Consider the following 11,895-nt stretch of genomic DNA (forward strand, 5'->3'; position numbering starts at 1 on the left):
TTTATAACAAAAATATGAACATCTACAAATACGAAATCAATATCAATATCAAGAGATTGATCATAAATGATCGTTACGGTGATTTCATTTAACACTATATATATGTCATTTAATGTCATAAAAGATGGATATTTTCTCATATATTTGGTCGAATTTAAGTTTTGAATTTTACTAAAATTTATATATGCATTATATATCCATATAAGTATATTATGTAACAATAAGCTGTGCACTAGATACCTAATCGGTGGATGTTTACTCGATTGCGACACAGCAGACAGCGCACGATAGCCCTTCTGCAGCTCTCTCTCTCTCCCCCAACCCAGCCCCGTCAATACCTCTCTTCCTCGCCGACCGAACAACGGCGGCGGCAGCAGCAGTCTTCGTCTGCTCTCTCCCCGACCAGGTCAAATCTACCCCTAATCCCCTCACTTTGCCCTAGCAGCCGCACGGGACACGGATCCAACCCCTCGCCCCTCCCCTCTGCTAATGGGAATTTGGATCTAGAACCCTAGTCCTCTTCTGCCGAAGCGCGGTGCGGCGGTGATACTGGCGATGGAGGTATATACAATCCCTGCTGCCAACATTTATGCGGTATACGCAAAAGGATTACTACAAACGTTCCTGCGCAAGTTTGTGTGATACTTGCTTTCTTTCAGGTGGCCAAGTCCCCAAATCTGGAGCAGTCGGGTGTTCAAATGGATGGCGAGCTACCGACGCTTGCAGCGGATAATCACATTGAGCAAGTGACAGGAGCTGTTCCCACAACCAATCCCAGAGGAGTAAGATTACTTGAAACCTTCGTTGTGGAGGAGACTTGGAATCCTGTATAACTTTGGTAAACTGTGTTTGGTTCCAGGTTGTAATGACAGGAAAGGTTGCAAAATCCAACAATTCAGGGAAAATCGCAGAGAACCCCACAAACAAGAGAGTGATATATATTGTAGCTGGCGATGATGGTTCCCATGTACCCACCTTGCGCCAAGTAAAGCTGCATGGAGAAAAGGTACTTGAACACTTCCTTTTTTTCGCCTCTGTGTCTATAAGTGGATAATATAGTGTTAGTGTAGCAAATAGGCGATACAGTTACCACAAAGGCGCCGACACATTAGGAAATGCTGTGCCTCACACATACTTGTATTACAGGCCACTAAGAGTGACGCAAAAACTATAGCAGCCGCTGCACGCAACTTGTTTGAGGTATTTCAAGCCAGTGCTTTTTTACCTTTCCTTCTTAGAATGACTTAATGTCTGGTATTAACTTGAAAGAAATACGCAGGGCGCTGCTGGCAAACAACCAGTGAGACGAGGAACAGTGCACCTGAGCAGTGATATTTGTCAGGTTTGGAAGCCAAACAAAATATAAGTAATATTCCTATGTAATATGGCATACTACTTATAGTAGGTTAACATAAATTTTGCACTTCATGCAGGAACAGTCAACAGAGGTCATTGATGAAGATGCAGAAAGGATATCGGCAGTTAAATTCGAGAAAAGTACCAACTCTGTGGACCATTCACTGCAGAATACTCAAGAGCAAAACATGGTGCATGATATTATGGAAATCAATGAAACATCTAGCAGCGATACAAGCAGTGAAAGTGATTTAGAGACCAGCTCAGGCAGTGAGTCTGAAAAAGAAACAGGGAAGTTCTTCTATCCTAGTCCTGAGGTACTGGATATTGCAAAGCAACCAGAGGTTGGAATGAAATTCCCAACCCTCGAATATGCACACGAGTTCTATAACACGTATGCTCTCCAAACTGGTTTTGTGGCTGTTAGGGGAAGAAATTACAAGAGACAGAAGTTTCAGCTAGACTGCAACAGGAGTGGCAAAGGAAGGCTAGTTGACAACCCTAACAGGCAGAGGAAGAGGAAAAGAAATATTATACAGAAGACAAATTGCCAAGCTAAGGTGATAGTGAAGCTTGTTAATGGACAATGGGAGCTCACAGCAGTTCAGAATGAGCATAACCATCCTTTATGTCCAAGCCCTTCGTTTGCTAAGTTCTTAATGAGCAAAAAACACATGTCAGCTGAAGAAAGGTCATTTTCAAGAGTTCTTCAACAATGTAGGGTACCTCCCAAAAAAATTATGAAGATTATAAAAAGAATGAGAGGAAGCTTTGGGAAAATACCATCAGAAGAAAAACAGGCAGGCAATGTGCAGACTGCAGAACAACGGAGAAAAGCAAACTCAGATGTTGAGAAAACATTGAACCGCTTCATGGAATTGCAGCTCCGGGACCCCTGTTTTTTCTACACTATGCAAAAAGATGGAGACAACATAGTAAGGAGTATTTTCTGGACTAATGCGAGGTCAAGGATGGATTATGAGACCTTTGGTGATTTCATATCATTTGATACCACCTGTACCACAAATAGGCACAATATGCCTTTCACTCCTATCATTGGTATAAATAACTACGGAAGAACAATCGTGTTAGGATGTGCCTTGCTGCAAGATCAGAGAGCTGAAACCTACACATGGATGTTACATACTTTTTTGCAAGAGATGGGAGGTAACATGCCAAGAGTAATCATAACAAACCAGGATGAAGGCATGGCAAAAGCAATTGCAGAGGTCATGCCACAAGTGAGGCACCGGTTTTGCAAATGGGATGTAATGGGGAAAGCACAGGATAAGCTAGCAGCATTGGCAGCAAGGGGTAACATAAAAGGAGAGCTGGATAACTTAGTTGACAATTCACTGATAGAAACAGAATTTGAAGAAGGATGGAGTGCACTCATCGAGAGATATGATGCAAGTGAAAATGAGTACCTACAATTCATGTGGCAAACAAGGAAAAAGTGGGCGCCTGTTTATTTCAGAGAAGATTTCTATCCTTTTATCGCGTCAGCTGGAGGTAGCCAGGGGACGATCTCATTATTCAAAGGGAATGTGCTTCCCAAGGATAGAATAGAGAAGTTCATAGAAAAATATGAGGAGATTCAAGATATGATAATAAAAATGGATGAGGAAGATGGATTACAATCTGGAACTGAACCTTCATGCTTCTCATTGCAGCCAATAGAAAGGCATGCAGCACATATATACACAAGGCAAATATTTCTGAAAGTACAGAAGGAACTGCTTCATTCTACAGCATTCAAAGTGCAGGAGATACAGAGGGATGCTTTGTATAGACTGGACAAGGTTTTCAATTATGAGAACCCAGAGTATGATAGAAATTCATTCGAAGTGCTAGTTGAGCCTGGCACCAATGTATTCAATTGCCAATGCGCGAAATTTTCCAGGGATGGAATACTGTGCTGCCACATATTCAGACTTCTCACACAGTTTGGAATCTGTGAAATACCAGAAAAATACATAGTGCCCAGATGGACTGACAAGTATGATGAACAGCTAAAACAGTACAAGGAAAAATGCTTGGAGATACAACAGTCAGATAATACAATGAGATATGCAATGTTAATGAGTAAAGTGTCTGACATTGGCAAACAAATATCCGGTGATAGTGCAAAATGCAACATGTTCATGGTGGAGTTAGACAAAATTCAAGAAAAAATGGCAGCGATGACAGTTGAAAATCTGGAAAATAATCACTGTTAGTATATGCTGAGCTTCGGCAGCAGTGGCACAAATGTGGCTTGTAAGGTATGGTGGAGGCTTACGTGTGTGGTGGCAAGGATGTTGCAAGATGCTGTTTTGAATGCTGAAAGATAAACCAGGAGAAGTCTGTAGATAGTTAGGGTAGTCAATCAATTAATCTTGTGCTGGCCCAGGAGGACCCTGTCCACAATGTAGAATGGTTGGTAAGGTTTGTTTTGCCTAGGTAAGATGGAGACAAGAGTCTATGAGAACTAGGTAGTCTTATTCATGACATGTTAACTATTCAGGTAGTGCCATCATGATTCTGTTAGCACCTGCGGTTCATGTGATCTATTCTTGGTCGTGCTAAATATGTTGCCTGATGCACACACAGATTCAGTATTTTTATCCAATATTTTGTTTACTGCCCTACCAGGTAGAGGTCTTTGGTTTCTTTTATACATGTTATATTTGCTGCAGGGAGCTCTGGAGCTGCCTTTCTTTTTTCATCTTGCTTGTTGATCTGTTGAACCTGTTTGCGTAGGATTTGACTCCTGCATTTTGGATACAGCTTCCTGCATTTTGAACTATTAACATAAACTCAAATTTCTGAATGTTCTTTTATGCTAGAATCTCAATTTGGCTCCCAGGTGTATATGCTCCCTCTACCAAAAAACATATTTCAAAGTGTTGAAAAGTTTTGACTAAAAATTGTACATTTACATCTCCACAATATATGTTTGTTGGTCAAGTTTCACGAAAAAACCAATATATTTTAGGTCTATGTAAAATAGAGGAAATTTATCTTGTGAAAAGCGTTATTTTTAGCACCGATTTTGTCTTTTGTATACACGCAACACGATAAGTCGATTTTTTATGAAATGACTTTGTGAGCGTTTAGCACGTGAAGATGTATGTGCGAATTATTTGTTTCAATTTTTTTGATATTTCAAAGTGTGCCTAAGATACATTTCAAAATATAGGAAGAATATGCTTCCATGTGACAAACCATCACTCCTTATTATGCTAAATTGAAAATGCCTATGTGCTTCTAATCCAAAACTGTGGACCTCTCTGTTATTTCTAGTTTTTGGACCAATCTCACACCATACGGGCTAACAAACAAAGTATCAGCTTAGATTTTCTCACCACATACGGACTAACAAACACACCGCAAAAGCTTAAGTTAGCTTGTATAAAGTGAGATATCTCAAGTGGGAGAGTAAATTCGAAGTGACCCAGGCTACTAAACACACCCTTAGAGTCTCTACAAGGTGTATCAACGCTTATACTCGATGACTAGAAATATGCGCTCACATTTTAAAGAGGTAGTAACTTGTAGGTTTGTGAAAAAACTGATGCTGATAACACACCTAGTCTTGTGGAATTAAAGGTTTTACTATTATGAAACAAATTTCTTGCACTGCTGATGAATTTTCTGTTACAGCAGATACATAACTGTGAACATTTTTCATCACTGAATATAAAAGAGCAAACAATTTTGTGGTAGCTGATGATTTTCTGCTACTTAAACTACTTGTAAGTTGCAGACTAATCATTGTGCATTGCAGTGTTGCTTTCTTCATTCATGAACTATGTGTGTGTGGTTAAACCGTTAAAGTGTAATCTCTTCTTTTGCATTCCAGTTCGCATCTATACTTTTTATAAAACAAAACCCCACTAAGTGTAATCAATATTTATCTATCTCAACATGCAAGCTATCCACATGACTTTTCCTTTAGCCAATCATTTGTCCACCTCGTCCCACTAATAGTTCTTATTTATTATCTATCTCTACATGCAAGATATTTATATTACCTATTTTTAACCATTAAACTAGCAATGTCATCTTTTTTTTGCTCGATTGATAATATCACACCATCATGTTAAATCATTACATACTTAACTCATGTGCAACTTGAACACCGAAATAGTTTGGCAACCAAATGAACTCTTTGCGAATTAAACTCAGTGTTAATTATGTGCTTTTATATGTAACCATATATGATGTTTTTAAATACATGGGACAATGTGCATGTATTTTTCATGCAAGCTATCAATATTATTTGGTTCTTTACCTTATCTAAATCAATCACGTACACCTCTAAAAGATAACGATTTTTAAATTTTCAAATACCTATCCATTTCATGGCTATTAAATTTAGTGTCTCAACTACTATGACCAATTAAATATTGCATATTCTATGAATCAAATTTTATGTGTTTTATTAGATTTTTGAAAGAGATATTCGCTGCAACGTGCCTGGTATCGTTCTAGTTTCATATAAGTTTTGGAGCCATTGAAGTGCGCATGTAGTGCTACTGTTAGTTCAATTTGACCTGAGACGTGAGCGATGAAGATAAGCTTCGTCATCAATATTCAGCATTAATTTGAAATGAGCGTTCATTCTTCAATGTGGAAGCGAAGCACGTATACTCCTATAGATCACTCGTACCAAAGAATTATCAACCTAAGTGCATTTCATTGCAAAAGTGGGATGTTCCCCCGTATTATTCCAAAAAAAAATCAAAGATAAGATAGTGGTAAGAAAATCATGAAAACTTTAATCGAGTTATGGCAAAATGAGCGTGCCCGCATCAGTCGTGGCGGAGATGGACGTTGTACTCGATGGTGGCGTCGCCGCTGCTGGCGTCGAACCAGCGCGTCCGTGCCTGGCAGTAGCCTCGCGCGAACCGGAACACGCCGGTGCCCCCGACCACGGGCATCTCCCTGACGGCCCGTTCCGTCGGGTTGGGCCCGACGATGGCGATGCTGCTGCCGTTGTAGGCGCCGTCGACGAAGACGAAGTTCATGGCCATGAGCAGCGACAGGCTGTCCTTTCCGGCGCTGACGTAGATGCCCTGCGCGCGGCCGAGGAGCCTGGAGCCCGTCAGGTTGGGTCCCTCGGTGAGCGGGTCGTCGATGACGAAGACGGTGCCGAAGCCCGTGGCGGAGGCGTTGGAGGACGGTCCCTGGGCCACCTGCGCCACCGTCGCGTCCGGCCTGCCGCTCACCACGTCGTGCCAGTACACGCGCAGCCACGTCTCTTTCTCCACCGCCGACGCTAAGGAGGCCGCGAGGACGAGCAGGAGGAGCGTGGCCAAGCAAGGGATGGCGCCGGCATTGCTTTTTTTTCGAAATGGGGATGTACCCCGGCTTCTGCATCATGACGATGCACACGGCCCTTTATTAAGAAGATCCAAAAGTAAAGTTTACAAATCACACATGCTCTAGGATTGATACAAGAATCAACCACCGAAAGAAATGCATACTACGACTACAACTCAACATAGTCTTCTAGTATGCCGCCAACCAGCCTGGCACAAAATATCCTGAGCGACCATCAGGAGACGTGTGCATCCAGAAGCCATGGTATCCCGCAACCCCTCCGGGGATAGTAGAGCCCAAAGCTGGACCCAATGGGAAACCATGTGAATAACCTGCAAGAAATGAAAAGAGGCTTTTTTATTAAAGATAATATCATTTCTGACCCTCCAAATAGACCAACATAAGGCAGACACCCCAATTCGGATAAACGCCTTAGATTTTCTATCTACTCCTTTAAGCCAATTACCAAACATATTGGTAATATTGGTAGGAGGTGGAAGATCATAAGTGAAATTTACTGTACGCCATAAAAGTTTAGCTAACGGACAATCAATAAACAGGTGTTGAATGGTCTCCTGTTCCCCACAGAATACACATTTTGTACACCCATTCCACTGGCGTTTAGCTAGATTATCTTTTGGTAACAAAACCTTATTACTCATGAACCACATGAATATCTTAATCTTAAGGGGTATTTTGACTTTCCATAGATATGGGGTATGATCACACATAAGGTCTTCATACATGGACTTGACAGTAAAAACCCCGTTAGATGTCAAATTCCAACAAAACTTGTCCTCTTCGTCTTTCAAAGTATCCGCCATTAGTTTCCGACATAATTGTAGCCATAAAGTCCATTTATTACCATTCAACACTCTTCGGAAAGTAATATTTAAAGGTGGTTGAGCAAGCACCTGTGCCACAGTGACATTTTTATGGTGGACAATGTTATACAATGAAGGATATTGCTGAGCCAATGTAGTATTTCCCAACCAGGTGTCTTCCCAAAAGCGGATGGTCATACCATTACCAACTTTGAAAGAGCCCCTTGAGAAAAATTCATGTTTCACCTCCATCAATCCTTTCCAAAAAGGAGAATCAGAGGGCTTGGCTTGAACCTCCGACAACGATTTATGTCCAAGATATTTGTTATGTAGCAATTCTTGCCATACCCCATCCTCATTGAGAAGTTTAAAGAGCCATTTACTCAACAAACATCTGTTTTTAATTTCAAGAACTTCAATACCTAAACCCCCCTGATCTTTGGGACGGCACACAATATTCCACTTTGTTAGGCGGTATTTCTTTTTGTTTTCATCTGATTGCCAAAAAAATCTGGATCTATAGAAATCCAATCTTTTCCTTACCCCAACAGGTATTTGTAGAAAAGACAACATAAACATCGGTAAGCTAGTTAATACTGAATTAATAAGTACCAACCTATCTCCATAGGATAGTAACTTCCCTTTCCAGCATCCTAATTTACTCTCAAACCGTGTTTCTACCGGATACCAATCCGAGTTCTTAAGTTTTTTGTAATGAATTGGGATACCCAAGTATCTAAAGGGGAGTTGTCCAGCATCACACCCAAAGATGTGCTTATACTGAGCTTCATCCTCCTTTGCCTTTCCAAAACAGAAAATCTCGCTCTTATGAAAATTAATCTTAAGACCCGATAACTCTTCAAAAAGACATAAAATTAATTTCATATTAACCGCCTTATCAAGGTCATGTTCCAAGAAAAGTATGGTGTCATCTGCATATTGTAGTATAGAGAGACCTCCCTCAACCAAATGCGGAATTAGTCCTCCTACTTGACCATCCTCTTTTGCCCTTTCAATTAAGATAGCAAGCATATCCACTACAATATTAAAAAGCATTGGGGATAACGGATCCCCTTGCCTTAGACCTTTCTTTGTCTGAAAATAATGACCAATATCATCATTCACCTTTATACCAACACTACCCCCTTGAACAAACTGTTGAACTATTCTTCCCCATTCAGGCGCAAAGCCCTTCATCCTCAGGGTTTGTTGCAAAAAAGGCCATTTCACCTTATCATAAGCTTTTTCAAAGTCGATTTTAAATAACACTCCATCCAATTTTTTAGTATGTAACTCATGAATTTTTTCATGAAGGATCACAACCCATTCCAGAATGTTCCTTCCCGGCATAAACGCAGATTGGGTTGGTTTGATGACTCTAGGAGCAATCCCCGAGATGCGATTCGTGCCAACTTTAGTAAATATCTTAAAACAAACATTTAACAAACAAATAGGTCTGTATTGTTGAATTTGAACAGCATTCTCCTTTTTGGGTAATAAAGTGATGACTCCAAAATTTAGTTTGTAAAGAGGCAAGTCCCCATGACTAAACTGAACAAATAAAGCCATCAAGTCCTTTTTTATAACATCCCAAAATTTTTGATAAAACTCAGCTGGAAATCCATCAGGGCCAGGAGCTTTATTTAATTCTATCTGAGAAATTGCCTCGAAGACCTCCTTTTCAGTAAAAGGTGCCGTCAAGATCTCATTCTCCATAGGTGAAATTTGTGTAATATCCTGAAATTCCTCTGCAACCAAGGAGATATTGGTTGGTACCGGTGCACCAAACAATTTCTTGTAAAATTCAGTGATATACACCTTCAAATTATCTTCCCCAACGATAGTTCCCTCTTGTTGTTCTAATTGAAATATCTTTTTTTTACGATGTTTACCATTTGCTATCAAGTGGAAGTATCTCGTATTATTTCCCCCTTCTTGAATATGCTTAACTTTCGCTCGTTGTGCCCATTTAGCCTCTTCTTCCCTTCTTAATTTATTCAGAATCTCGTTTGCTTTTTTGAGCTCATCCCTTTCATTTGTACTCAACAAAGTTGTTTCTGCTTTCAAATCAAGCCTCTCAATGATATTTAGCAATCTTTCTTTTTCTCTTTTATACTTACCACTTTGATTTTTAGCCCAACCCTTAAGGTATCTTCTTATATGTCTGAGTTTATTTAGCCAGGTCTCCATTGGACTAGCTCCATCTAGAACTGAGTTCCATTCCTTTACTATCATGTCATAAAAACCTTCTTGACGTAACCAATGTAACTCAAACGAGAATTTAGCTTGATTACCCAGGTGTGCTTTCACCCCTGAATCAATAAGTAAGGGGGTATGATCTGACTCAGCTCTAGTTAAAGCTCTAACCGTAACCAAAGGAAATTTCTGTTCCCATGCTATCGATGTTAGAACTCTATCTAACTTCTCATAAGTAGGTATATCTCTCCTATTTGCCCAAGTATATTGTCTTCCTGTTAGCGCAATTTCCCTTAAATTCAAATGCTCAATAATTGCATTAAAAACAAAGGGCCAACGTGCTTTGAAGTTATCATTATTCTTTTCTTCTCTGTTGCGAATAATGTTGAAATCACCCCCTACCAACATAGGCAGTGTTTCAGATTCGCAGGTGCGCACTAATTCCGCCAAAAATTCTGCTTTGTGCACGTCTTGGGCAGCCCCATAAACCGGCACCAGAATCCATTCGAAACCATCTCTCTTACATTTAATATGCATCTTAACACAAAAATCACCTGTGTTTACTTTCAACACACTAAGAGTATCGGAATTTATTCCCACTAGAATACCCCCCGAACGACCGTGTGGTGGTAAACAAAACCAGGAGAAATTATACCCCGCAGCTAATTGGTTCAGAAAAGGAATAGAGAAATTAGATCTTCCAGTCTCCAATAAGGCTATGAAGTCTAACTTATGTTCTCTAATTGCCTCTTTCACAAACAGATGTTTAGCAGTATCACCAAAACCCCCTGAATTCCAACAAATTCCTTTTAAATTTTGCATCATGAAAATTGTTTCTTAATCCTTTTCCTAGTACTTTTACGAATATTGCTTGTATCGTAGACTTTTCAATGTCTATTCTTTTTTTTCCTTGACCACTGGTTTGAGATGTTCCAATTGATCATCAAAATCCAGAGGGATGTCATCATCCTCACATAAATCCTCACATAAGGTGGATACTTTTGACAATACAAGAGTCTCCAACCCTTCCTCTCTATTTTCTCTCTCATTCTCCTTCTTCTTTAAAATAGTTAAAATTCTCTCTTCTTCTACCATTTTAATTCCTCTAATCGATTGATTAATTTTGGCCTGAGAAACTCCTAATGACACACCTAACTTCTCAGCTCTCTTAACTATGTCCACATCCGCAATATTAACAAAGGAGTACTTGGAGGTTGCTAATTTACCTGAGTTAGAAAAATCTTCATAAAGTTGCGCATTCTTCATGGCCTTCTCCATTAGAGGCATATCCGCATTAGGTTGACCCCCCAACCTATCACTTGACCGCAACCCAGCCGAAGGTTTTGGAATACCCCCAAAAGCAATAACCTCCTCTGTAGAGATATGATGTGTCTCAGTGTCATCTTCAATCAAAGACAATGAACATGAAGGATGTATAGATGACTCACCATTAGGTTGCAGAGATGAGGCAATCCCCAACTTTCCATGAATACCTACACCCTGTTCCTTCATTGCATTTATCATCGCAAAATCCTTATTACCTTCATTAAAAGACTTAGGCAAACCTAAATCACATAAATTTGCAACATTAGATACTTCAGAATACTCAGAATCTGAATTAGAAATTTGAGAGCAAACAAAATCATGAGATGTAAAATTTGGTAGGGGCAACTCCATACCAAAAGCTACAGCTCTAGCAGCCACAGAAGATCCCCCTGGAATCTCCAATGATTGGCAAACTTTGCCAGAAATCCGATCCTGTTCATTTGTCCTCTGAAAAAGCTGGCCGGGTCCCTCCAAAACCTCCTGGCGGATCTTCTGTGGCGCAGGCGACGCAGCAGGCAAATCCGGCGTGGCCTTACTTGGCGCAGAAGATCCTGCGACCCTGTGCTCCTGGCCGACCAGGACGCATGGCGACAGTGGCGCCAGCCCACTTGGGGCACTCCCGCCAGCAGCCGACGGACACGCGGCAGGAACCAACTGGCCGAGCGGCAGCCGGTCCCACCTCACTGCACCGCGCTCAGACGTCGCCCCCGACGTGTCGCGCCGCGAATGGCTGCCACCACGCTGTCCCGCCTGCTCGGACGGGAGCTTCAGTGCAGCGACACTGTCCTGCACAGTGACAGCAGCACACTGATCCCGAGGTCTGTCTGGGGCCAATCCCGAGGCAGATCCTCCATGCATACAATCTGCATTAAAATCAGTGCAAAGC

The 11,895-nt window shown here is 41.0% G+C and overlaps 1 protein-coding gene across 1 annotated transcript; it reads left to right on the top strand.

Moving 5' to 3' along the window:
• The first annotated feature begins 280 nt into the window (after positions 1-280).
• Positions 281-3,989, top strand: LOC127307482 (protein FAR1-RELATED SEQUENCE 5). Its single transcript, XM_051338210.2, has 6 exons — positions 281-561; positions 660-782; positions 860-1,006; positions 1,147-1,200; positions 1,280-1,342; positions 1,434-3,989. Exons 1-6 carry the CDS (start codon positions 556-558, stop codon positions 3,573-3,575), a joined length of 2,535 nt encoding a protein of 844 aa, XP_051194170.1. The 5' UTR covers positions 281-555; the 3' UTR covers positions 3,576-3,989.
• The last annotated feature ends 7,906 nt before the right edge of the window (positions 3,990-11,895 follow it).

The sequence above is a fragment of the Lolium perenne genome, chromosome 6, assembly GCF_019359855.2.
Source record: "Lolium perenne isolate Kyuss_39 chromosome 6, Kyuss_2.0, whole genome shotgun sequence".
NCBI lineage: Eukaryota > Viridiplantae > Streptophyta > Magnoliopsida > Poales > Poaceae > Lolium > Lolium perenne.

Bases quoted from the DNA above. Each gene is read 5' to 3' on its own strand.
- LOC127307482 (XM_051338210.2), top strand. The intron at 1,007-1,146 runs GTACTTGAACAC...CTTGTATTACAG, and splicing joins TAAAGCTGCATGGAGAAAAG to GCCACTAAGAGTGACGCAAA. The intron at 1,343-1,433 runs GTTTGGAAGCCA...CACTTCATGCAG, and splicing joins TGAGCAGTGATATTTGTCAG to GAACAGTCAACAGAGGTCAT.